The sequence below is a fragment of the Streptopelia decaocto genome, assembly GCF_964273445.1.
Source record: "Streptopelia decaocto genome assembly, chromosome: 1".
Classification (NCBI taxonomy): Eukaryota; Metazoa; Chordata; class Aves; order Columbiformes; family Columbidae; genus Streptopelia; species Streptopelia decaocto.
This window is the reverse complement of record NC_138663.1, coordinates 35,827,248-35,854,835: the sequence shown is the minus strand read 5'-3', so window position 1 is coordinate 35,854,835 and position 27,588 is coordinate 35,827,248. Positions and strand designations below refer to the sequence as shown.

General features: G+C 42.1%; 1 protein-coding gene across 1 annotated transcript in view; it reads left to right on the top strand.

The window, feature by feature from the left end:
* PPM1H (protein phosphatase, Mg2+/Mn2+ dependent 1H) overlaps positions 1–27,588 on the top strand; it is a 137,650-nt gene that overhangs the window by 52,947 nt on the left and 57,115 nt on the right. The window contains exons 2-3 of the mRNA XM_082056104.1: positions 11,769–11,934; positions 21,137–21,481. Of these exons, the coding sequence (XP_081912230.1) occupies positions 11,769–11,934; positions 21,137–21,481 (511 nt within the window). The remainder of the gene's footprint in view (positions 1–11,768; positions 11,935–21,136; positions 21,482–27,588) is intronic.

The window sequence follows — 27,588 nt, the reverse complement described above, 5'->3', positions numbered from 1 at the left end:
TGGTAATCACAGAATCACAGAATGTCAGGGATTGGAAGGGACCTCGAAAGATCATCTAGTCCAGTCCCCCCACAGGAGCAGAGATGAGGCTACACAGGAAGGCGTTCAGGTGGGTTTTGAATGTCTCCAGAGAAGGAGACTCCACAACCCCCCCTGGGCAGCCTGTTCCAGTGTTCTGTTACCCACACTGTAAAGAAGTTTTTTCTCAAATTTAAATGGAACCTCCTATGTTCCAGTTTGTACCCATTGCCCCTTGTCTTATCATTGGTTGTCACCGAGAAGAGCCTGGCTCCATCCTCATGACACTCATCCTTTATGTATTTATAAACATTAATAAGGTCACCCCTCAATCTCCTCCAAACTAAAGAGCCCCAGCTCCCTCAGCCTTTCCTCATAAGGGAGATGCTCCACTCCCTTAATCATCTTTGTCGCCTTGCGCTGGCCTCTCTCCAGCAGTTCCCTGTCCTTCTTGAACTGAGGGGCCCAGAACTGGACACAATATTCCAGATGCGAGTATGTTGATTTGGGTTTAAAAAAAAAAAAAAATGCAACTGCACAGGTGTCCCTGTGTGGCAGCACACTGGGATGTGAAGGTGGAGGCTGCTTATATTGGGAGAGCCAAGAGAAAGGGGTACTTTTTCAACTTTCATCCTTTCCCTGAGAAGTTGTCTCTCTTCCCTATTTTCCGAATTGCTCAACTGCTGAATTCTGCAGGCTTTTCTTTTCAGACTGCATACAACTTTGTTTAATGTTTATTTACAGTCTTGCCAAGGGGTTAATAAATTCAAACTTCTGGTTTCAGTCACTGCCTTAATGCATATTTCACATTTGTGTGACTGTAATTATAATTTCTGAAGACAAGTTGTTCCTCGGTGTAGCAGGATGCAGGGACACACTAATACTTTATTATTTCCTGATACATATTTTTGCAGATCTCGACACTATTTTAATTTCCCAGTGGTGTGAGAGGAATGGGGAGGATTATGTTCAAGTTACAGTAGTCATTTGGTTCTGGTGTTGACTATGTTCTCGTTGAGACCTCTCTGGGACTACGATCAGTCCGTGCAGGATTCATCCCATCAGTGCTGCTTAGGTCTGTTTGTGCTGGGCTTCCCCATCTCCTGTGGGCCTCTTCAGACACAACTGACTCTCCTTAGTTATAGCTCTTCTTAAAATATTTGATGTTGGCCCTGCTTACTATGTTTGTGCTAAGTATTTGCTGGTCCGTAGGTTTTCTGGTGTGCCTGAATGTGTTTGCAAGTGAAGACTTAGACTGAGGTTTCATAGGAGCCAGTTGTGCTTTTGCCTATTGACTTGGGAAGGGGTAAGATTCATAATGGAGGCAGATGTGCACCACCAAGGAGAAGAAACAGTAGTGCTGGAGAACCATGACCTGGTAATAGCTGTGCAGGTGCTCCTTCTCCCATTCAGACCAGAGCTGGCTCCCAGCTCAGGGTTGTTCGCTGTCTCAGGCTTCACAAGGTGGCAATGAGCACGTCCTGCTCTGTGCCAGATCCTGTGCACACACTGGGTGGCTTTGTGCTTTTTTCCCCCTGTGTTCCCATATGGACGTGGTCCTGGACAACCTCCTCCTGGTGACCCTGCTTGAGCAGGAGCATTGGACCAGATGACCTCCAGAGGTCCCTCCAGCCTCCACTATTCTGTGATTCCCTGGTATTGCACCTTCTAAAACTGCTCCTTAACCTTGCTGCACCTCCTCCACTCTTTGTTGGGGGCACCTCTGTTCATCCCACGCCCCCTGCAAGGGCAGCAGGTACCTGTGGGGACAATTTGCCCTGAGGTTCAGCCCCAGTGCTGCACCAGTGCTCATGTCCATGCCGTCTGGGGCACAGCGGGACTGGTTGTAGCACACCCCTAAGTGACGTTGTAGCCCACTGTGGTAGTAGGTGGTGTGCAGACCCCAGAGCCTGAGTGCCTTCCCCCTGCATAAAGGTAGAAATGGACATCCTTGTGTCCAAGCCCTCCAAGCCCTACACAGATGCATGGACAGACAAACATTTGCTTACTGCTATATGCCTGCTCTCAGAAATTCTGCATTTGGCTGGGATTCTTCTTTTTATTGATTTTTACCAGGATCCCTATGTTGACTTTGTCTCCAAATCACCACTACACTTGACATTTTGCATGTGTGATGCCCAAACAATGAGCAAAGATATTAAGCACTTTGACATATATTGCATGAAAACCAAGTGTTTTCAGTGACATAACATTTAATTGAACTTTGAATAGCTTGCCCCAGAAATACCTAGTATTTTGTTCAGGGGTGTGCATGTATGGCTATATAAAATATATATCAGGTACTGCAGTATTTTCTTAATCTTGTTTAGCATTAAATACTGTGGGTGGGTGGGTGGTTGGTTTGTTGTTGTGTTTGGTTTTGGTGTGGGGTGGTGTTGTGTTGATTTTGTTTGGTTGGGGTTTTTTTGTTGTTGTTGTGGTTTTTTTAACCTGAAATTTGGGAAAGCTAATTTTGGAGTTTGCTGTAACTCCCAAGCAGAATGAATGAACACTATACAAATGTTTTGTTGGATCCTCAAGATCTGTCAAGATTAAGGTAGCTGCTATTTTTCTACAACCTTTCTTTCAGGCTTGGAATTTCTGATTTTTTATTTGCTTACATTTAGCTTATGTTTTAACAGCTTCAAAGATGAGGTCTAGGAAAGTAATTTTAATAATAGAAGTAGAAGATTGCGTTCTGAGGCACGTTTCTGTTTAAAAGAAACATTATAGTGTTTTTTGCACATGGCACCTTCCTGAGAATCTGCCATTTAATGTTCTCTGAGAGGAAAAAATGATGGATGTAAAACTCCAGCAGCAGGGTGTAGTTTTTCTTTAAGCTATTCTTTAAAATGAATGGCTTTGGAATAGTTTTTTTACTTGTGGATTCTTAGTAATAAAACTGTATGTAATGTTTTATTTTACTTTTTTTTTTTCCCTTGGGTATGTGTGCTTTCATACATACACAGTTTGCTATGATGGCTTTTTAAGAATAAATTAGCAGATTGACTTCTTTCAGGTTATAGGGGCTTCACAATACCTGCTGCAGTAGAGGGATATTGTGAATAAGGCATTAGTGCTTATCTGTGGAACTGTGTACACTCTCTGTCACACTTGGAAAGATTAGTTTGGGGCTAATTTAAGTTGACAGCTGTATAAAAGGGATTAGTACTGTCACTGCTGAACTCTTGCTGTTAACTTTCACACATGCTAAATATGAGAGATAATTTTTTTAAAGCTTGGACTAGTTTTGCATAAGCCCTTTATCTTGATTTCTCTTAACCCTGAGAGAGCTGAGACTGCAGCCTGCAGCATCACAGCCTATTGGTGTGGGATTTACTGAAGTACTTTAAACACATAACTTGCTTCATTGTAAGTATAAGGAAAGCTTTTATTTGCATGTAATTGGCATTGTTCTAGGGAAGAAAGAGTTTGTTTTGGATGTGCTTTCAGAAGTAGAACTTTGAGAAGGAAATCAGCGTGGAAAAAAAATTGGTATTTTTCCTTCACGCATCCTTGCCATGTTCAGACACCCATAAATGAGTCTACAATAAAACTAAAATATTTTTAATTCAAATGGAACATTTGGCTGGGTTTTTTGTGTGTGTAGTTGTAGTAGTAGTCGGTGTAGTAGTAATAGTAGTGTTGAGCCTGTAGACTAAGTAAATATTTCTGAGGCCTGGATGCCCCTTGCTGTAGAGGTTAAGGGCAGGCTATCCATGCCCCTTCATCATTTTCACTAGTGTGATTTGTTTATTTCTGTCATGTAACTGTGGGGGGAGAACTGGACCTCATATGCAACCATTCTTTCTTCCATCAAACTTGTGTCTCTACTGTGTCCTCTTTATGAGGGATGCTCATGGTCAGGACTGTCCTCAGCCTCATGTGCACACGAGTTGTACACTTCATGGGAACAGGCGTGGAAGTGGCTAGAATCATAGAATAGAATCATAGAATCATTTAGGTTGGAAGAGACCCTTAAGATCATAGAGTCCAACCTTAACCTAAATCTACACTAAACCATTTGCTAAGAGCCTCATTTATATGTCTTTTAAACACCTCCAGGGATGGGGACTCCACCACTTCCCTTCATTAGAGGGAAGGGAAGGGAATAGAAGAACTTGGGTTCTTGTTTTGAATGTGAGCTCAAGGATAGATCCAAAGATGTTTCTCATCCAAAACCAACTCAAAACCACTCTCCATAGATGTGTTTCTTGCTATGCGGCACAAAGCCAAGTATTGCTCATCAATGAACTTTCAGTGTTGCGCTTGAAGGTCAAGGCAGCAAAATCACACATATGATAAAATGGTTGGGAACAAAATGAAGGAAAATCACTATCATCATGTGCATAATATGTTTTCTTAAGATTGAGTCAAGTGCATCAGTTTCAAAAGTTGTCAGTCCGAATGTGTAATATGAAGTCAAAGGGCTGTTCACAGGCTAATGAACCAGGATAAAGTATATTAGTGTAGAAATGCTCCTTTTCTATTTGCAGTCTTTTGCTCTTGTTTAATGCTTTCTGCTTCAATTTGACGCTCTCTAGACTTGGCATACCAGCCAAAGGTGAGAATCATTCTTTGCCTTAGCAACAATAGTCTAGAAAAGTCTCATGATGCATAAAAATCTTAATGTTTTTGTGGAAATATACCCTGAAGGTCACCTTCACCAGACTAACTATGCCCTATTCATATAAGAAGCATCACTTGAAGAACTTTCAAGCCAACTTCTTCCTGTATACCATGGAAAGAAATTCAGACCCATTTATTCCCAGATCAGCAGGAGATAACTTACTTGAAAATTTACCTATGAAGGAGGAGAAGAAAAAAGTGTAAGAAAATACGTTACTGGAAATTGGACTAGAAGGACACTGGTCAACGTGATGTTGTTCTTATTTCCTTCCAATTCTCTTGCTTAAATTTTTTCAGCAAGCTTTGAACAGATAGCCACACAAAGTTGCTTTGGGTAGGACAATGAGTAGTCTGACATATCTCTTTACAATTTCACTGTGCTATGTGGGAAAGAACTGGTAGTTCTCTTACAGCGTCAAGTTCATCTTTGCTTTTGTGAACTCTTCTCATCCCATACTGATAGCCAGTACAGAAGGAGTGAGGAAGGAGAACTTTGTAATTAGTTTTGCCAGCTGTGGCTGAGATTGCTCAGCCCTGAAGTGAGATCATGCATAACCACATTTGTGTCCCACTGGTCTGGCTCAGCATCTGCTCTGGGCTCACTGTCCATTGATTTTTTTCATGTAATACCTGTGTGCTAATTATCAAGAAGAGCTGTTCATCCCGGTGTAGTGATCACAGAGCTTACTCCATTACTGTGACCTATAGGTGTCTTGTTCCTTGTAATTGCTTGGTATTTCACCTTTTTTGGCAAGCGTAGCTGGATGGTATGCCCCGCAACAGCATTTTGGGAAGTGCATACACATAGTGTCGGCGGGGACTTCTCTTCCAAGACAACATCAACTTCAGTCAAAAGAGCAGCTGTGCTACCAGTTTATGTTCATTTACACTGAACTTGTGTTCTACTTTTGGGCCTTGCCTATTTTAATTTCATATTTAGTCCTTATCAGCTTGGTAAGTGAGTCTTAAAGTGAGCTTGGCCCAGTATACTAGTGTGATTACTGATACAAGAACCCATATTTTCACACTGGCTAAACATTCACTTTCTCCTTTGTTAATAAAATAAAGGTTTTATTCAAACCCATAGATTTAGAGAACCGATTCAAGGATGGCTTCAGTTTCTGCTCACAGTGGACAGTTCTAGTGGGTGTCTTGGTTTTGATGTGAGCATGAGACAGTAACAGCAACGAATGAATGAGAGTGTTTAGGCTGCTTGACAAGCTGCCTTTCATCTGCGGGAGGAGGTGAACAGCCAGGAGGAAATCTCTTTCGAGTCGATTCCCAGTGCAGAAATAAATCTTGTGTGGGTGAAGGGAAGGAAACAGCCACCTACCTGGAAAGCTAAGACTATAAATGAGATGTCACAGAAGAAGGCAGTGGCATCCACTCACATGCTAATCCATTAGGGGAGGAAAAAAAAAAGAAAGAAGGGATGGGGCAAGAAAAGCCAGGAATACTTGTATGAAACACCTTTTTTTTTTTTTTATGGTATCGCAATCATCATTCTAAGACTGTTGAAGTCATAACACAAAACTGTAGGATCGTATTGTCCATTGTTTATAGGTATGTTGTTTGTTCATCAGGGTTACTTTGTTATCAGTTGCATTGAATGCAAGCGGGCGCTATACTGGGGTTGCAGGGTAGCATGTATCTCCAGCTGGAAGGAGGAGAGAGGCTGGTGTGGCTCTCGCGAGCAGCTGGAGCCCGGCAGGCTGGAGGGGACGGAGATGGGCTCTGCGCTGCCTGATGAACTGATTTGTTTATTCAGTGGCAAAACAACTACAGGTGCCCGCTGCTACTCTGAACCCCCTGCCTTAAATTGAAAAACGCAATAAACAACAAACTGACCATGATATGTCACCTTTCTTGTACCTCCTTTTTCCTAAGCCTGAAGTAGTAATGAAGAGCTTTTGCGTTTGCCAGGGTTTAACAAATTTAAGTTTTTGTGGATCAAATGAGAGCAGGTTCCTCAAGTAAAGACATCTTGCAGGCAACTTTCCATCAGCTCAGCTAATGGAGAGTGGTTTAAGCTTCTGTTGTGGCCTGAATTTTCCTTCAAGGCAAGTGTGTTGGGGTGACTTCTTTGGACTTTTGTTTGTTGCATGGGTAGGGTGCCATTTTCTTGACATTATTCTTTTGCCGTCTATTGCCATTATTCTTTTTTTACCTTGTGTACAGCAGGAAGGTTGTTAAGGTATCTATTTCAGAAGCTTGTATAAGCCAGAAATGCAGAAAGTCACTTTTATCCACAGCAAATAAATCACGAACCTCAACAAAAGCCCTTGGTTTTCATTGTTTAATTCTTGTGATGATTGAATACAACCAGTATTTCCTAGAAAAAGTATCGCTTAATTCCCCAATAAGACATATTACTCTTTGGTATTGTTAGTAACCTGAAAACTGATAATGGAGAAACAAGGAGCATGCCAAGTTGCATAGCTTAAAAAATGTTTAAGACTATATGCCTACTGAGTTAAAAATTTCCTTGGGGAAGAAAGATAAAGACACAGTTGAGAAAAGTTTCGGTTTGGTGATTGAAAGTTTGAAGCAGATAACTTGTTTTTAATTTATATTTTTAATATCTTCTGGGACTTTCAGCTTTTGTTTGAGCAGAATTGAGATCTTCTGCTTTCAGCTGACCTTTCCTGTCAAGATGCCTTCCAGCCTGGCGCGGCCACTTCCTTGCTGACAAGTGAAAGTTGATGCATCTCCCCCTTTCTCTGCAGCACTTTCTTTTTTGAAACATTTGTAGGTATTTTGGTCTTCCAGTGTCAGACCCTGTGGACTATGTAGATAATAAAGACAGCCTCAGCCTCAAACTGTCTGGTACAAGCACACGCTGCTCAGACATTTGCTCTGGAAGTGCTTGCGTAGGATGTCTTGACCCTCGCAATAGGTCTTGCAGAGGAGGTGGAACTGGGAATTGTCTGCACTACTGTGGAGAAGAAATTTGCCTTGGTGGAGGAGAAGCAGATTGGTTTTGGAATGGCCTCCCATGGTCACAGGTGGTGTCAGTTACCCACAGCTCAACTAAACTGAGGGGGTAGGTCAGGCTTGCTGCTTACAGGTTTTATTTCTTAGCTAGGACAGGTCTGGTGTGTGTGTGTGTCCAGGTCCCATGCTTCTCCTGCTGCAACGTAGCTCCCCAAGCTCTTGTAGCTCTCCTAGTCCTTACATTTCAGAAAGCATTTTTTTGTGCACACTGCTATTGTCATGCATCATTCAGAATTTCTGCTGAGCTCTTTGCCTTTACCTGTTATGTTTATCTAGTTATGTTACATATGAAATTTTGCTGGACTTGCAAGTTTAAAAAATAAAAGTACTTGGGCAACTACTTTAATTTTTTTCAGAATTTGAGATCTAAACCTGAGTAAAACTCTACTCCTACAGCACAGCTTGGAACTTTTGCTGAAGCAAATGCAACTTAATGTAATCTCAATGAGCACAATATAGGGAGGAGTAAAACAATTAAAGAGTATATGTAATAATAAAGGTGTGAAAAATAGAGGACTGAATGCTTCAAAAGACTTGATCTGTTTTTTGGGTTGCTGTTTTTTCTTTGGTTAGGAAAGTTTTACCAAAACCTGTTTTGGATTTGTTAACTGATCTGTTTTGGTTCTTGTAAGATAAACTTAGGATTTTGTAGTCAGTGACCTTGGCACCAGAGGTTCAGAGCTCTGCTTGTTGAATGATGAATAGAAGCACAGTGTGACCTACATTTCTATTCAGTTGGATGGTATTTGGGGTCTTGTGAGATACCAGTAGAATGCGATTTGTGAGCCACACAAACTAGCAGGCTCCTGTCCAACCCAGTGTGGGTCGAGCAGTGGCCCCTGTCAAAGCCTCGAATGGATGCTCTTCTCGAATTAGTCGACCGTGAACTGCAGCGGGGTCACATAGAGCCTTCTACCAGCCCTTGGAACACTCCTGTTTTTGTAATACCCAAGCGTACCGGCGAAGGGTTTCGTCCCCTCCATGATCTACGTGAAGTAAACAAGACAATTAGCCAATGGGTCCTGTTCAAACAATGTTGCCCATGAACTCTGTGATACCAGAGGGGCAACCTTGTGCCGTCCTAGATATCAAAGACTGTTTTTTCTCAATACCTTTACATGAAGAAGACAAGGAGCGGTTTGCTTTCTCTATCGTGTTTCCAAACAGCCAGCGCCCTAACCTGCGCTTCCAGTGGAAAGTGCTGCCCCAAGCTAAGGAGGTGGTGTTACCAGCTACTGTGCTGGGCATCAGGCACCAACACGTAGCTCAGGCTTTGGGATTAAAAAATCACACAAGGCTTCACTGCAGCCCTCTTCCGAAGTTCACTGATGGGATGTGAGGGTAGAAGAGGTCTCATGTCAGGAGAGGGGCAGTTTTTGGCACCTAGACCCTGTGTTGCCTGGTAGCACACATAGGCACTGTTTTGACATTATGATTAGTTCAAGTCTTAGGAAGGATTTCCAAAATAAACTTAATCATCTGCTGGAAAGAGAAGAACTGGAATTTGGGGAGAGTCAGTAAAATTCTGTGAGGGAACATATACTGACATCCCAACCCCCACATCTTCTCAGTATTCTGTCCTACCGCGTTCCTTTTGGCCATATTCTCTTCTAGCAAGGTGTTTGGTACGCAGGTTCAACTTCCAGACGTTTCACAGTAGCTGACTGCCAAGCTACTCTGTTAGGTCACTTTGTTCTTGTAGCCTTTCTAATGTATTCAATGCCTTGTCAACTTTTCTTGGCAAGAGCTTTGTAAAATGGTACCGTATTGTGCATAACTTAACATGCCGTTAAACATCAGAACATCTCCTACCACACAAGTCCTGAAGTCCGTCACAAAGTTTAGAATCCAGAGCAGCTCCAATACTGGAGTGATTTTTGTAAGGAATGATAAGTTATAAGGAAGGTAGTGATTTTTGTAAGGAGTTGCTTTTCTCTATATATCTTCTGCTTTTTTTAAAAAAAATGGGGTTGCAAACAACTAGCAGCATTAATGAGGAGACTGATCAGCTAAACCGAATACTAATTAGCTCTCCATATGATGAAACTACACATTCTGTGCTCCTGCAATATTTTAATCATTGCTGCAGCATTTCAAACTAAAGGGGCATTGGTCAGCTGCTTTAAATTCTTTGGTATTTGTGCTTTCTCAACCCCCACCCCGTTTCTGAATATGTGCTTCAGTTTTTCCTAATATGTCAAGAAAATGTCAAGTTTTCAGACTGGAAGCTTATTGCATCTCAGTGTTTGATCTCCAGTTGCTCAAAGGTCAGGCACCGCAGGAGGTGAGTGGTTCAACTGCTCACAGGTGCCTTGCAATGAGATGCTGCTTCATCTCTGCTCTCTGTGTGTTTCACAAAATAATTTTATCCACAGTTGGTGTTTATTTACAAGAAATGCTTGTAAACAACCGGTGATATTGTGCATACAGATGTCAGACTGCTGTGTGTGACATTTGGAAGTGTAGGGAAACTTTTAGTTTCTGGAAGCAGTTAATTGTAGTGGATGCACCTTTTCTTAGAGTAAGGCTGTCTTTTTGTCTAATCACAGGCAGGAATACCCATTTGCATGTCACAGTATCATGTTGCTCTTAGAAAATCAAAAGAATATTTTACCTTTAAGCAAGGCTGACACTGAATTGACATTTCGGCAAGAGCAGGCAGGCTGGCGCAGAGTGCCCTGCAGGCCTTCCTTTGGTTTTTGTTTTCATTTCAACAACCTTTAGCAAGTACTTTCCTGTTATGTAAAATTATACTGTAGTGAAAACATTAAGAGATCAAGAAGTCAGGTGTGTCTTGAACTTGCCATCAGGTTTACAACGTGTCTTCAAGCTGTTTTACTTTCTGGGAAGACATTGTGTGCCTGATGTGAAACTTGGTGTGTTTGCAGTAGTAGAAATGCTGTCTCTGATGAGCAGTCAACTTGTTAGGTGACTCTCACCTGCTGATAAAGAGAAGTGATTAGACGGTGTTTGTGGATGATGTCTTTGCTTGGTTGGAACAAGACATGGTCCCAGCTTGCACAGCTTTTTCCCTGTGTGAGCCCAGGACTGTCAAAGCACGTGTCCTACTGAACGCAGTGTCAAATGATGCAAAATGAGTCAGTTTGTGATTAGGTTCTTGTATAGAGAGCGGAAAATCTGTTTCAACTTGGCTTCCTGAGGTGGATGACAGTAACCACAGTATCTTGGATAATGCAGACTTCTGATGAGGGTGTTTAAAAGTGGAACAGCAGTTATTTCAGCTTCATCACCGATGGAAGGAAGATGAGCAGTTGTGGTGCAAGTCTTGGGATATCCTTGGTTGTCCAAAGCTTGTACTGAGCTCTCAGTGCTGGTTTCTGCATGCCTGCAGCTTCTTGATGCCAGTCTTCTGCTCTCTACACTTCAGGTGGGATACAGGTGTGAGGGTTTGTGGTTTCATTTTGGGGTAGGGGGGAGGGTGTATCTTGTTCTCCAGTGCCAGAGGGGTGTATTTAGTATGCATCTTGCTGTGTTGCTATGGTACAAGCAAGCTCAACTTGCATGTTGGAATATAAGGCAAAAACTTTCCTTTGTATTTTTGCTACAGTGTTTCTAATATGTGCCCTTTAAACAGACTAAAAGCAGTTGCACATTTTTCTGCGCCTTTAGCAGTAACAGCTTTTTAGATTTATAGCAGGTATTTTGTTTGTCCAAGACTTGGAACTTGACAGAATCCACACTCTCAGCCAACAGATTAGTTATTCACCATAGCACAGAGGCTGGCAGGTACAAAAGCAACTGGAGACCTCATGTTTCAACTAGGAGGCATAAGTGTTATCAGACTTGACCATCATGTACTCCCTTTGAAGAAAAGCATGGTATGCCTAAGGGTAAAATATGCTTATGATACTATTGTTTCTTATTCACATAGTTCTGTGAAAAATGCTTGTTAGGCCCTACATAGGTGTATGGAAACAAACAGTGTACATGTCTGTATGTATGTGTATGAGAAAGATATTTTAATTCAGTTGGTATTTGTAAGGCTTCTGGGCTATGGTTCTGTACACATTGTGAGTCACATATGAGATACAGGTGGAGGCTTCTGTGCTTTGCTAACTTGGACATGTCCTTTATTTTCTTTTTTTAATTTCCTTTTTTTTTCTTAGGGTAATAAATGCAGGGAAGAGCACGCACAATGAAGATCAAGCCAGCTGTGAAGTCCTCTTTGTCAAGAAGAAAACTGGAGCTGCTAATTCTACGCCAAACAAGAACTCAACAAAACGGAGGTCATCGCTTCCCAATGGAGAAGGTCTCCAGCTGAAAGACAATTCGGTAGGCGATCTTCCGTGTCTTGTCAGTTGTGCACTACACAATAAGTATAAAAGACTGTGGCAATATGACACTAAAAGAGCTACTCCAGATTTTTACTGAATGTTTCACGTATTTCCAGTTATTTATTAAATATCTCTGCTTAAATCCAGCACACTATATTTTTCTTAGCTCTACTACTTGATTTTTGATTTCTTGAATTGAGAAATGCTTCTTGTATCTAAAGCATTTTAGTTTAAAGATGGGGAGAGGAATACTATTTGGATTTTCCTTTTTTGTTTCATTTCTGAAAATATTATCCTGATAAACGTACTGCTGCAGAATACTGTGAGTTTAATGTCTCTGGTTGACATGTCCAGTGATGGCCACTGCAAGTACTGCATTGTCACTGTTTATACAGTTATACACTTTTATCAAGGATTAGAGAGTAACTTGGGTTCTTTTCACTGCAGCAGTATTGTGTGTAGCAAGGTTGGTTTATGCAGGTTGGGTAAGATCATCCAGCACACTGAATTCAGTTATTTTTGCAAACTGTGGCTCCTCTCTTTATATGGAGTCATATACATCATGTGCTTTTCTACTGGCAATCATCTGCTATTCTTCATCTGTCTTGTTTCCTGACTGGCTAATTACTTCGTCTGCTCTTTAAGCATGAGCTCAGGCACCGGCAATGACTGATAGTGTGTGCTTGATTCAGACATTTAGCCATGTAACACTAAATGCCCTACCTGAATGTTGGAGTTGGACAAGGTGGGGAGACCTTATTGCAGCCTTTTGGTACTTAAAAGGAGCCTGTAAGAAAGACAGACTTTTTAGCAGGGCCTGTTGTGGTAGGACAAGGGGTAATGGTTTTAAACTGAAAGAGGGGAGATTCAGGCTAGACATGAGGAAGACATTTTTTTCAATGGGAGTGGTGAAACACTGGCCCAGGTTGCCCAGAGAGGTGGTAGATGCCCCATCCCTGGAAACATTCCAGGCCAGGCTGGACAGGGCTCTGAGCAACCTGATCTAGTTGAAGATGTCCCTGCTCATTGCAGGGGGTTGGACAAGATGACCTTTGAAGGGCCCTTCCAACCCAAACTATTCTGATTCTATATGCAGCCTTTCTGCTGCTGGGAGAATACAAATTTTCCCTAAGTGATAATCAGTCTTTCAATGGACTATAAGTACCTTTTTTGGGTTATTTTTGGCTTTTTGTTTTAAATGAGGTCTGCTTCAGTCTCTCTCCCAAAACCCCATGGCTTGGTACACCTGGTGGCTGCAGGGGTTGGTCATTGGAGACCTGAGCAACAAGCATTCCTCTTGCATTGTGTCCCTCACTACGTCTTGCTCCTCCTGTTCTCTTTCACTTTTCATTAATGTTGCAACATTTTCAGTCTCTTGACAGATCTTCCAGGTTTGCAAATAGCCTTGTTCTTTCCTCTTTCAAATCTTTCCTTAAATCACTTGTCCCAGTTCCTGTGTGCTGATATTCCTCGTTGTATTCAGACAGTCGTGAGGTTTTTTTCAAGTACATATTTGAACACTCCTGGGTAAAGAATTGTGCCCTGTACTTGCTGGAACTAATGACTTCTGCATACACTCCTGCAAGGCAAAACAGAATATGTTTTAGTAGTCTGTGTTTTAAGAAGTCTTTCCTAGAAAGTCCATGCAACTGTCTGCTATTGACTCATGCAGATGCTTGGTTCCATGAGGGTATTTATTTTTTGTATGCATTAATTATGTTTAATGAAGCAAGCATTTGGGCACAGTAGTTGTTTGTGTATATAAACCACATCAAGATAAGCAACAATGTGCTTTGTTCAGGTGATGGATTGGTTTGACACAAAGAGCATCACGGTGTCATCCGCACAGCACACTGCAAAGATCCCTCTGCGACACCAACCTAGGTAAACTCATCTTGGTGCTGTGTAGAGATACTAGCTTTGATTTAGCACCACGTTTAATTTCCAGGCCTACCGTGTGAGAAACCTGGTCAGGGGCCTTTGCATCTGGAGTGTGGGAGGATGTCACTGTACTGAATTTGCCTGTGTTTTCATATTTTGGGGGCATGCATAGGACATAGCTTTGTAGCAATGTTTCACAAAGTCCAGTTAACTTCCAGCTTTGAGTAGTATCAGATGTTTCTTGAGAGCAAAACGCACACTATGTTTGTATATACTGCATGGTTAATCATCTTCCTCAGAAGGAACATTTTTTCCAAATATTACATAGCTAATATGTTTAGATTGCATTAAAAATACCAGGATATAAAACTATTTCAGTTTTGGAAATGTGTCTTCACTAGCCTTAACGCTATCCATCATCATTATTAATATATTGTTATGATAACATAATGGTAGGGTCTGTAAACTGACCGCGTATTTTTGAATGCTGTGTTTTTTTATCCTTTTTGAGTTTAATGTTTGTCAACCTTGTTAAATATCCAATTGCCCTGTGCTAGAAAAAGTATCTCCTAGAATTTCTGATTTCTCTTCCTCTTTTCATTACTGTATTTTGTACTTTGACTCTCTATCTTGTATGTTGATTTTGGAGTAAACAGCCACTTCCTTTCAAGCTTCTTGAGAGAAACATTTTTATTTCAAATTTTCTGTTCTTTTTTCTATTTCTGACACATTTTGGCCAGAAATGAGCCAGCTGATCCGTATAATATAGCATACTGTTTTCATGGTACTTGTTATCATGTTCTTTATATATTATCTTCTTATCTACAGATTTAATTCCGTTTTCTACATGAGACTTAAATGAGTGCTAGAGCACTCATTATTTAGCTATGTAAAATCTATTCTACCATTTTATTAGACCACGTCTTGTGAGTTTAAATTTGTAATATATTTTCCCCAAACAGGCAGTGTATTTCTGAAGAAAGTTTTCTACTAGAGGGCAGTCTTACACTAGTAATTAGTAGAATTTTTTTCCTTGGTACTATTTTTTTTTTCTGGTTGAATATATTTTAAAAGGAAAAAAAAAAGTACGTATTTCTCTAATGTATCACACTTTAACATTTTCATTTTATACTGTAAAGTATAATATTGTGTTTTGCCTTCACACAGTATTGTTAGGAGTACTGTATGAGTTGGTATTAAATGTGATAAGGGTACAGCTTACTCTAGATCAATAGGATGTACAATACAGACTTGAGACACTCCAGTGAATGGTGTAATATCATCCTGGAAAGGATTTAGCTAGAAAACCAGAGTCTGAATTCTGTAAATGCCTCCTAGGAAAATCCTACCATAACATACAGTCTGAAATAATTTCTGAGTGCTGAAGTACCTTGTAGAAATCTTGAAGGAATAAGAGATGAGGGAAAGTTTATTGGGTGTTTGTCTGATGAAAATACAGATTTCTTCTTGTTTAGGTTTTTAAACTGTGGAACACAAGAGAAATAGGAGCTGGAACTTAGAGTGTCTCTTTTAACAGAGTCCATTTCATCGTCCTCAGATTTTTCTGTTTTCCACAGACTCTTTGAGAAGGCCACATGCCAGCTTTGTTTTACCCTCCTTTCTGGGAAGTTTGCAGAACTTAAATGGCAGATTCATCTGAGGTTGTGTGATTACTGTTGTTTAATGCTGACCGCACCGATGCAGCCCCACGCTTTGGCAAGGCAGCATAAGGGAATGGGAGATCCACAGGTTGTCTGTGTGGATTGGGTTGGGTGCTGTTGTCATCGCTTTGCCTCTGCGGGTGGACTCTGGAGAGCTTTCAAGGGTGGGAAGGAGGAGGTGAGGAGATGGAGAAGTGAATGTTTCCTCAGCCTCGACACACATAGTAACCCAAGGAAATCTGTTAAGCAGGTTTTCCTTCTTGAAAGAGTGGGTGATAAACTAAGCAGGGCAGCGAAAGCAAAGGCTCTGCAAATTCAACCCTATATTAACTCTCTCCCCTTTCCCCCACGCCATTCCACTGCTACTTGATTAATCACATTTGCCCTGTCTCCATTCATGAACATTCCCTTTAAATTGTATAGCTTTTTCACTGGTACTGTTTTTAAATGCCTTGGGTACCTTGCTGATGAATACTGAAGACCATCAGTGAGTGAAATGGAAATACTATGCAAGGATATTGGCATAGTGACAGGTTGCAGGACTTTAAGTGATGCATTATTAATTGTCATTGTAATGTGAAGATACATAACTACTAATTCTGCAGTTTCCTTTGTCACAAAGATGTGACAGAGTATTTGCTTTGTGTGACACAAAGTTGCTTACCACAGGTAGCTGAATATATCATTGGCAACATGGGGGGAGGCTTTGCTCTGAGGATGGGGTGGCAATTGCTCACCCAGTTCAGACTTTATGAGAACTAAAGATGTGCTCTAATGCAGTTTGTGAGTGCAGTTCATATTTGGAACGATAATAGTCAGGGTGGGTTGTGGTTTTCAGAATAAATCTTTAGTGGCAACATGATTTATTTGCCTGTTTGGAATTAGCTTCATAAAGAAAAAATTGGGAAGGTTTGCCATGTAAGACCACTGTCTAGCTTACCTGAAAAATTTGTCCCAAATTGCTATGTATTCCTAAGGCAGCCTTTTTTTTTTTTTTCCCCAAATAGTGTGCATATATATATGCATTTTCTTTCATGATTTCTCATCCATTGTTTGACCCCAAATTTTGCATGTCTTAATTATATTTTACAATTACAAAACCCAGGAGACTGCTGAACCTTCCTGAAGGCTAGGTCAGCAGTTGAGGAGCCTGAAGCTTATTAAATTTCCTAGTACGTACTGGAAATGAATTCTAAGGTCAGTGCAGTGAAGGATCTGTTTGCCCTTCATGTGTCTGGTAGCTATTCAGAATGTCGTTAAATCTGAATCTTTTGAAAGAAAATCTAAAAGAAATCACTGTGTTGACTGATCATACTCCCATTGGAGGGCTCTGTCCAGGTAAAAGAACAAATGGAACTGATGTTTGAAAGACTGCTTATGACAGAATGCTACCAGAGCTAGTAGAAATAGAAATCTTGGTCTCTGAAAGTTTACACAGTCATGACTTTTGGGAAGAAGTGCAAGCTCCCAAATGTGAAAGAGAGAGAGCAGCCATGCATACGCATACCAAAATAGGTATCTCTTGGTGGCTACGGAGGTCATCTCAACTATAGGAGGAAAAGCAAGGACCTTTTTGTGCTTTTTGTCTCATCTCTGTGCCCTGACTGGCAGCCCTTGTTCATTCTCTGAGTCGCTGCTATATTTGAATCATATAATTAATTCTCATCAAATTAGTATGGTTTTGGAGAATTAATTTCTCTCAAATAGAGGAGCTGTTGTTTCCTCCTCCTTTTTCTTGGACAACTATTATTTGTGGTTATACTCTCATTGCAAGTTCAGAAGTAATTGAATTTTTGTAGGAATACATAGAAGTTTTTTGGAGGCTAGTATCTAGGTTACCGTAATGCCTGCAGATGCCAAGTAAAGTTAAGGCCCTAGAGCATCTCACACAGAACATGTGCATAAGAGCAGTGTTGTGGTAGTCATCTCCCCTGACTGTAAATACTTACCACACAGACCTCTCAGTTATCTGGGGTACTTCTGCAGTTGACAGGGAGAAAGAAATCTACTTTAGAATGAGATAAGCATCTGAAAGTGTGGGGTTTTTTTTCTTTCTGCTGAGTATGAGGGCAGTTTAGAGAACTATGTTGGAGGAGTGCAGTGTAGACCTCTGAATGTAGCTGAACTGGTAGCAACACTCTCTTGTTTAAGAATTACTAGTCCAAAAATGACAAGATCAGTGAACTCCAGAAGAACCACCATAGGTGATGTGGCCACACCATGTTCATGTCAGTGACAGCCCAAGAATACAGCTCAGGTTCATGTGAGCTTCTCTGTCCTAATTTGTGCTGCCCATCAGCTTAAAGGAAACAAGGCGTAACATTTTAATTTCACTTTTTGTCATGGGCCATTGTTCTGGTCTGTTTTAAAGCTTCCCAGTCTCTGATGGCACCTTATTTGATGACCAGTTTTACATGAGGCTTGTTCAGTCGACATATCCAGTGGTGTGCTCATTATTATGAGAACAAATTGCATTAATAACTGTTCTCCTTCATCTTCTGAAAATCTCTAATACAGACCTTGGTGGGGGCTTACTTTAGAAAAAGCTTAGGAAAATCAGTGTGTGTGGGCATGGTTTAAACTTGTTCTTAATTGTAATTTTCCATTATACTTCGGGGGCAGGAGGAAGGTGATGACAAAATATTGTCTTCTTTTAGGTGGAAGGTTAAATATTTGTTTCAGTCAGAGGTCTAGTGCCTTTATGCTCTTTCCCCCAAAGGCAGCACATCTCCAAAGGGGTAGCACCTTTCGAATGACGTGAGAACATAAGCTGTGGGAACATCATCCGTGGTGCACCATACGGTGGATTTTGGCCAGGGAGCCAAACCCTAACAGAAGAATGGGAGCAGAAGTAGTTTCATCTGCAGCTCCCAGGAGACACAGTGTTGTTGCCATTTCAAATAAATGGCTTCAGTTTTCAGCTGAAATACTTTCACATTGGGATACTTGTTTTTGTTGGCAAAAAACTTCACATTTTGCACGAATAGCAATCTATTTTTGCAAACAGGTTTTCCAGTCAGTAATTCCATTATCCGTTAAAAGTGGCTTAAGCAGAATTTTGCAGCCAACTGTTGTGCGAACTTGGGAGGGATTCTGAACCCAGAGCAAGATAGCACAGCTGCCAGTCATGCCTCCAGGGTGAAATTGCACAACGCGTCTTCCGTGAATTTACCAGATTGGATAAGTGGGTGGGACTGGCTAAAGAGCTACATTTGGAAATATGTACATTTGTTGTTTTTTTCCACCATTATAGGATGTATCCTGTGTGATCCTTACTGTGGTAAGTCATCCAGTACTGTAGGACAGCACTCCCTTTTTTCAGCATTACAGTGATGAAATAAGAGTGCACAGTAGACTGCTGAATTCCTTCTCTTGGATGGGCTCTTCACTGTATAGATGACTACATTGTTAATGCACTGGTTAAGAATATGTTTGAACTTTACTACAGCAGCAATGCCATAAGCTAAAAAAAAATATTGAGTTTTATGTAATTTTAATAGTCAAGGCTTTTAAATGTGCATTTCAACAAATTAAGTTATAAGTTGTAATGCTTGTTCAGCAATGAACTCTGCCCTTAGAACAGCATGAACTTATAGTGATGGTCAATATACATATTGCTAAAAGAGACATTTTACATTACATTTTGGATGTTGTAGCTCAGGGCAACCATGAATAATGTCTTTTGGATCTGAAAATGACAATTCACAGTGTTTTTACTCCAGCCGGTCTGTCCTGCCCTACAGCCAGTGGTTGGCACCTTTGTGGAGCAGCTGAAACAGCAGAAAAATAAAAGGAGCTTCAGTTCCCAACCCTGTGCATTAGTGTGAAATAAGCAGCACTTGGGCATGAGGTGGTGGGATGCAGGTGATACCTGGACTACATGCTGATCCATTGTGTAAGGGAGCATCGTTGGGTGAATGAAACAAATCATGTCTGTCATCCTAAATTAGACCACAGTCAGCATGACACGCAGATATAATTTTTAAGTTCTTTGACTGCAGTGAGATCTATGTTATGCTGTCTTAGTATGAGGTGTTTTGCAGCAGTATTGGCTGATTCCTGTCCCTTTCAAGATTCTTTCTTTCTAAATCTGTATTAGTCCACCCACATCTGACTCACTAGGCAGCCCCACAACCAGTTGTTTCAGCATAGCTGGGAGAAGGTGCAAGCTTCACAAGAAATGGAGGGGAAAGGAGAGACTGGAAAGACTCTTTCCACACGTTGCTACCAAATATGCTATCATGCAAAGACTAGTATTAAATGCTTCCTTGAAGATTTCTAGGTGAATTTCTCCCCCCAAAAGGTAGAGGTTATCTACAGTATGGCTCCTTGGTATTTTTCAGTCAGATCAGAGCTCGTGCTGCCAAGACCTTAGTTTGCTTCCAGCTCTGGGTTAATGGGCCCTATCTAAATGACGAAGAACCCCACCACAAGGACGTGGTTTCTGCTGAGCAATAGTGGAGCTGACTTACAACTGTCAGAGAAGACTCTGCGGAGCAGAAAGGGAGAAATACTTGAAAGTCACAGCACTGATCAGTAGCTGCTGAACAAATATGTAACTTTACCACAAATACCTTAATTTTAATAATGAGGTCTACAAAATTTACTTTTTCCAGGTACTCTGCCTGTATGAGAGCAGTTGTGCTGAATTGAGCTAAGAAATAAGATCTAAAAGCATACTGTTATGCCAAGAGCTATGCCAAAACACTTGCATAGCTCTTCTGATCAGGGGGTATTTCGCTCCAGTACTATACGGGAGTCTTCAGAGCCCTGGGAAGAACTAAGCAGTGAATGTGTGGGCAACTGTGGGTGGAGTGCAGCTGATCCCACTTGTGTCTGCCATCCTGGAGGACCTCCATGGTGTGCTGGTTCCTGGGCTTGCACAGGCAGCGGAAGCCTGACCTATCCCACCTGCCAGCATGGATGGACCTTATCATAGAATCATAGAATAATTTTGGTTGGAAGAGACCCTCAAGATCATTGAGTCCAACCATAACCTAACTCTGTCACTAAATCATGTCACTATGAACCTCATCTGTATGTCTTCTAAACACTTCCAGGGCTGGTGACTCAACCACTTCCCTGGGCAGCCTGGTGTACCAGTCATGGCAAGTGGGGATCACATCTTATTACTAGATGTCAAACTGAGGTCATTCATCTCATGCCTAGTGGGGAAAAAAAAAAAAAACCTATTGCAGAAGTAGCAGGTGCTGTCTTGTGTAGAATTTTGGTCTCCATGGTGGTAGGTCCATCATTTATTAAAAACATGATTTTTTGAATGCTTTTCTTCTGATCTACATAGTTGTTAGGAAAATAACTTAGTCTTACAATGGTGGTTGTGCTTGGTCAGTGCATCTTGTGATGGCTGTAAGGTAAGAAAGATTGTAAGTTCAGTTTTGTTTTTTTTTTTTGGGAGGTGGGGGGGAGGGTGGTTAAGGAAAAAAAAAAATGTAGAGACATGTGGCAAAAATAGACATTACTTCTTCCTGTCAGAGCTGTACTAACACAGTGGCTATTACTCCATTTCAGAAAGCTACCTCTTAGAAAGTTACCTGTGTTTTACCTGCTGTTCCTGTGCTACCGGCTGCTTTGTCACCTCACTCGTGGCTGTGTAACACATCTCTTTTCCTTCCCTTTCTTCCCCTCCTGCTTCTCCAGGAAACAGATGGGATCAACCTGTACTACTGGTCCCTGTTTGATGGACACGCTGGGTCGGGGGCAGCTGTGGTCGCTTCCAAACTGCTGCAGCACCATATCCTGGAGCAGCTGCAGGAGATCGTGGACATCCTGAGGAACACGGCCGTCCTCCCGCCCACCTGCCTGGGAGAGGAGCCCGACAACCTGTCCACCAACAGCAGGACGCTGACACGGGCGGCCTCCCTGCGTGGTGGTGTGGGGGCCCCAGGCTCGCCCAGCACCCCTCCAACACGCTTCTTCACTGAGAAGAAGATCCCACATGAGTGCCTGGTTATTGGGGCCATAGAAAGTGCATTCAAGGAAATGGTATGTATGTCTCGGGGCTCTGAAGTTCACGTTGCATACATTTGTGAGTTGCATGGCCTGGAGAAAGTGAACACTTAGGGATTTTTTTTTAACTTTTTTTTTTCTTCTCTTACTTAAACACCATCTGAGTGTGGACAGGATTGTTTAAGAGCCTCAACAGCGTACTTGGTACATCCCTCTGAGGCAGGAGCTGTACCTGAGATCCCAGGCAGCACTACAGCCATCCTTGTGGATTACTTGGCTCTTAGAAGCTTGGTGCTTTTTTTTCGTTTCCCTTTTTTACTTTTTTGTTCCTTCTTTTTTAATATAAGAATGAGTATTGCCTCACAGTGGCAGGTTTCAGCATTGGCTGTTATCATAAGATGTGTATACGGGCACACACTTTATAAAGCCTTGTTGCCCTTCCAGAGCAGCAGCAAAGGCTTGCAGCATCCCTTGCACCACCAACACATCGTTTGTGTTGCGCACAAATACATAAACTGGTCATAAAAGGTCATGTCAGGGACATGGATGAGGGGCAGCATCCTTGATCTAGTGACCTGTAGTTCACATTTGTGTTGGAGTGGCTCATAAAGCACAGCAGTGACTGCGGAGAGCACGTGTGCTGCTCTTGACTGAGACAGGCAGGGTGTGGGTGAGCAGGACATGAAGTATGTTCCTACCACCCACTTGACTTGTATACAGCATGAACAACTGAGAGGAAATCATGACCCTATAGGAACAGAATATCCATCAATTTCCCCATGGAAGGCTGCCTTTTCTCTTTTGTAATTGCTGTCGCTGCTCTGCACCTGCCTCCTTCACTTCTCCATGTTATTAAAAATAATTCTTGTCAGACAGAGCAGAGGCTTGCCCTGCCAGTAAGTACATGTAGATCAAGTCTTAGGAGATCTGATTTTATTCTTTTCTTTTATTTTTTTTAACTTGTTTTTGTTGCTGTTAGAAAAGCCTCTTATTTGAGCAGAAGGTTTTTGAACTAATGAGTGTTTCCCAGATGTTTTATTTGTTCTCTGAAAGGAAGTATTCAAGCATTGTTTTTCCTGATATATGTGAATTTTGTTTAGTACATGCATCTAATTAGAGACTACAGCTTTTATTATAACAAAGTGGTGCTTCACTATGAATTCTGATAAGCAATTATTTTGCTGGATTGTCCTTCCTCCCCAAGGAAGTGTGGGCAAACAGACCAACCAACTGAGGATGCATGAAAATCTCCAGTCAGTTTATCATGCCTTTTTCAGGAAGGGAGGACTAGCTTGCTCCCTTCTTTGTCGAGAAAGAAAGAAAAAGATGGCACTGCCCATCCACTGCACCCTAGTGGGTTCAGATCATGCATAAGACACCAATTTCATGCTTCAGTTGGGGTGATTTTCAGGCCAGAAGAGTGCCAGGCGCTGAGTGCATGACATGGTTCTCTCTCGCCAGTTGAAACTGGCTCCAAGTAGAGGAGAGGTGAGAAATGGGGTTGATGGGACTGGAAAGCGAAGGTAGGAGAGGTAAAGAAGGGCCGTTTCAAGTGCTCTCTAACTTTCTTATGAGAGCAGCAGAGGCGTTACCCATCACTGCCTTCCTAAGCACATCTGTTACTGCCCTGCTTTACTTTGAGTTCACATCTTTGTTGGGCAGGTGTTCACACAAAATACCATCTCAGCTCATGTCCAGGCACCTGACTGCTTGAGAGGACTTTTATGGATAGAGTAGGGCAAATGCAGAAACTCTGGATAACTCACTACAGATACAGTGTCTGGATATTCCACGTACAGGTCATAGTAATCTGTCCTCCATTTTTCTAAACTGAAGTCCGGAGAATACTTTATTTTCCTCCTTGTGTTTTTGTTTATATGCTACAGTTCAGATACCTTAATTCCCACTTTTGCTGTTTATCAGAGGGCTGAAGTTCATTGTCTGTCTTTGCGATATAAATGACTCCATGTCTACCACAATGCAATATAATCTCAGCATTAAGTTTTACACTAAACAGAAGTCTTACCAATATGGTCAAATTAAGAAAAGCAATGGATAATTCTGTCTACTTTAAGATCTTGGGGGAGTCTTATAATTGGTTTAGGCAAAGCAGTATTTTCTTTTGCCCATGTAAGGGAGTGGCTTGTAAGATCAACACTCCTGAGTCTCATGTGTGCTTGCAATGACTGATCTTCTTCCTACCTCTGTCTAACTTCCTGCTGGTTTATACTCTCCTAGTAGTCTTTGGGTGAAGATTTTGGGCCTCTTCCACAGCACATTGTTTATTCAGCCCTATTTTGTACTGGAACATCATGGATGTTGTTGAGTTAGGTCAATTCAATTGAGGCGTGCATAATGTACGAGGGTTTTGTCCCAGCAGAGCGTATCGTTTTACCTGGCACTTGGTGAGAGCTCACATTTCCTGGACATGTAGGCAGAATTCTTGGTGTTGTTTCCTGAAACACCCATTGCTGCAAAGGAGTCCTTTGAACCTGGTGAAAATGCTGAGTAGATACAGATACACCTTTTTTAAATTTGTTTTTAAACAGTCCAACCTGATGGGTTTATCTAATTATGATTTTGTCCACTTTCCCTGGGAGCACGTAGCATACCATTACTGTTTTCCCCAACTGCCTTTTGAATTCTAGTTAAGCTCTCCCTAGTTCTGCCTCAAGTGTCACATAAAATGCAATTAAACTCTTTCAAAAGGCTTTTAAAATTATTTTTCCTTTATTGGGTGTGGTTTCCTTTGGACAGTGCTTGTCTGACAGCTACATGCAGTAAAACACTGTGGAAAGCTGGCTGTGTTGTGTTCTCAGATATTTTACTGTTCTGTTGAAAACTATTTTAAAACGCCCAATGTCAGTAATTATCAATGATCACAATTATTCCAGTTAAAAGGAAACAAATAAGCTCAAGTTCTGCAAGTATCGTAAGTCAAATCCTCTAATTTTTATCTCTTGAGTTTTAAGGTTTGTATTTATAGATTGAGTTCTAGACACATCAAACTCTAATCCCCTCCCCATATTTAACCTTATATATGTGTGTGTGATGTAGTATGTATTTCAAAGTAAGATTAAGGAGTGAAAGCACCTATTCCACACTGAACCCTGTTTAATTTTGGATGGGAAAAAATGGCACAGAACTGGTCTGTATAACTTATTGGAAGGTGTAACTTTGTATACATTGTATAATGATTTTCTTTATTGAAATTTTTTTTTTGACTTGGAGGAAATCTAGACTTGCTTTTGCACGATTGATGCCATTTCGATTTGAACAATCTTGAGAGTGCAACATATGCTGTATGATATTTTCTTTAGACAAGTTTCTTCTGATCAAGTAGTTAGTAGAACGGAGAGCTGAAACAGTGCTATAGGATTTTGATGCCTTTTTGACAGAGGTAAAGCAGATTAAGGAGTTAATTTAAGATTTTGCGTTCTGGAACTTTTTAAGCAGATAGGTGAAGCTGTGTGTGTAGGGAGTAAAGGTGTTTTCTGTCACAGCAGTATTGACATCCCGGAGGAAGGGCCCCTGCTCTGAGGACAGATACAGATGAGAAGCAGTTATTGTAGTAGTTGTTGCAGTATGCTATCTTGCTATAACGACAAGATTCGAATGTGCCCAGTTCTGTTTTCAAAGTCCTCTATTTCTCAGACTGAGCACGGGCTCCAGACGCATTCATTTTTCGTGCCGCCGCGCTGCCCCTTTCCTGCCGCCTCCCCTCGGCCCGGCCGCGCACCCAGCCCACCCGCGGCCGCCGGTGCCGCGTCCCGGCGCTCGGCTGCCCGGCACGCGTGGGCCGGGGCGGGCGGGGCGAGGAGAACGCGAGGCCCACGCCGTGCTCCTCCGCGGGGTCTCCACCAGGTGGCACAAGCAAGCCGCCGTCGAGGGTCCGGGAGCCTCTGACGGAGGCCCGTAGCGGCTTCGTGGCGTCATCTCCCTCCTTTTTGGGGAGAAATTGTTAAATAGCGTGATTAACCCGCGCTTTTGCGCTGGGGAGGGCGGGTCCGGGCCCTTGCGTGGCAGGCGCTGGGGAGACCCGAGCGGTCGGGACGGTCTGTCCCGGGGCTGCCGCCGCGTCCTCGGCGGTGTCTGTGATGGGTGGAGAAAGTAGCTCCCGCCTGTGCTCTGGAAACGCAGCCGGGGGTGTCCTCTGCAGCCTTTGCCCCATCTCACCCGAGGCAGGAGGACGAGGGTGACCGGGCGTGAGGGCACCGGGCTCCCACCTGCTGCTACAAACGTGCATCCTGAACAGGGGAGCAGAGTACAGGGTGAATTAGCTGCTGCTTTGCCATGAAATGATAGTCTTTTGAACAGAGGATATAGAAATCTTTTTTTTAATTCTTTTTCTATCAGGATCTGAGTGGCAGGCGCTGCCCTTTGGGCTGGAAATGCATTGTTTGGTTCTGCCCACCATTGCTCAGCTCTTCCCCTGCACCCAGATTGCTGTGTGGGGATCCTGCATGGTGGAGAAAAGAGCGGTCTGGGGGAAGAAAATCGCCTTATCTGAAATCTTTGTCCGGGTGGAAAATGAGGAAGCTTTGTATATGCTTCGACTTTGTCTAGAATGAGCCCTTCACACTCATAAAGACTTCAGAGGTGTTTGGGGGTTTCTGCCTCTGCTTGTGCTGCGCTACTTTCCCAGCAGCACTGTTACAGAGTATTTTGTTAAAAGCCTATGTCTGTACATCACAATGAGTTAGTGACATTGGTGGACTTTATTTTATTTTGGTTTATTTTTTTTCCCCTTGAATCTTGTTGAGCTGTAGGAAAGGCTTCTCCTCTTGCCTTCCCCCCACCACCCCCCCCCCCCCAAAAAAAAAAAAGGGAAAAAAAAGAAAAACATCAGAGTATATAATATAAAATAAAACATGGCACTGAATATACTCTGGCAAGTTATGGTAGTAAATTCAAGTTCTGAACAAGTAGATGGAAGAGCCCATGAACAGCAATGATTCGAAAAAATCCAGTACACAGATCTAGTTTAAGTCAAGGAAACTCTGAAAACGAGGCCCTAAGGATTATCCGTCTTCTCTCCTATAATAGATGTTTCTGAATTCTGCTTATTGAAAGAAATAAATTTTAATTTAGTCATTCCAGCACTTGCAAAGTGTACATATGACAGAGCTGAAACCAGGTGAGGAATTGTACATTGTTTGAAGGTCTCAGAGGATACTCTGAACTGCGGAAATGAAGGGTTTTTAAAATTCCTGGCAGTGCCTGGAAAATCCACTGTAGTAGTTGTAAGTTTAAATTATTTTGATGGTTAGAAACGTCTGCTTCCTTTGAACTGTTCTTTTCAGCTTAATTTAAAAATATATAGAAACCACGGGGAGGAAAATCAGCTTCGCTATGGCAAGATTAGATAAAGAGGCATTTATAACAGGCCCATGTCTGTGACCAAAGGTTCTGCAAGATTTGATTTTTTAGCTTGGAGGTGTTTTCTTCCTGGTCCTCACTGACATCCCATGCCTTCACCCCCCCACACCGAAAAAAGAATCAAAATTTTTAAAAAATAAAATAAAAAAAAGAAAAGGAAAGGAAAACCATGAGTCGATGAGAGACTGGATAGTGCAGTTCCTGGTGCTGCGGGGTATGGCCTTGTTGGGCAACGCCGCGTGTTTCTTGCTGTCCCCACCGCACCACTCGCCTCAGTGCTGTATTCATGGCACAAACAGGATCGGTCCCTGTGCACACCAGCCTGCCAGGAGTCACATTATTTGTGACAGGCACCTTTGCCTGCCCAGCCTGCTCAGGACAGCGAGTGCTGCTGAGCATCCTCGCTGCTGCCCCAGGCCACCTTCCTCCCCTGAAATTTATAGGAAACAAAGCATGGTGCCTGGCTGCCTCCAACTCTGCAGATTTTCAAGCAAATTGCAGCTGTCATGGTTTGCATTTGTTGTGGTGCTTTTCCTCAGATAAATTTAGCTCTAAAATAAAGCTCTAAATCCCATACCCCAAGGCGTGGACAATTTGAGCTGTTTGTTGTTCAATACAAACATGAAAATGGCTGAAGTATAGCTCTTGTGTGTGTGTGCACACAGAAGCAAACAAATATATTCATAATAAAAACCATACAAGTAGGCAGGCTTTAGCTGGAAAAGATCTGCCAGTACTTGCAATAGCGATGTTAAATGATGCTT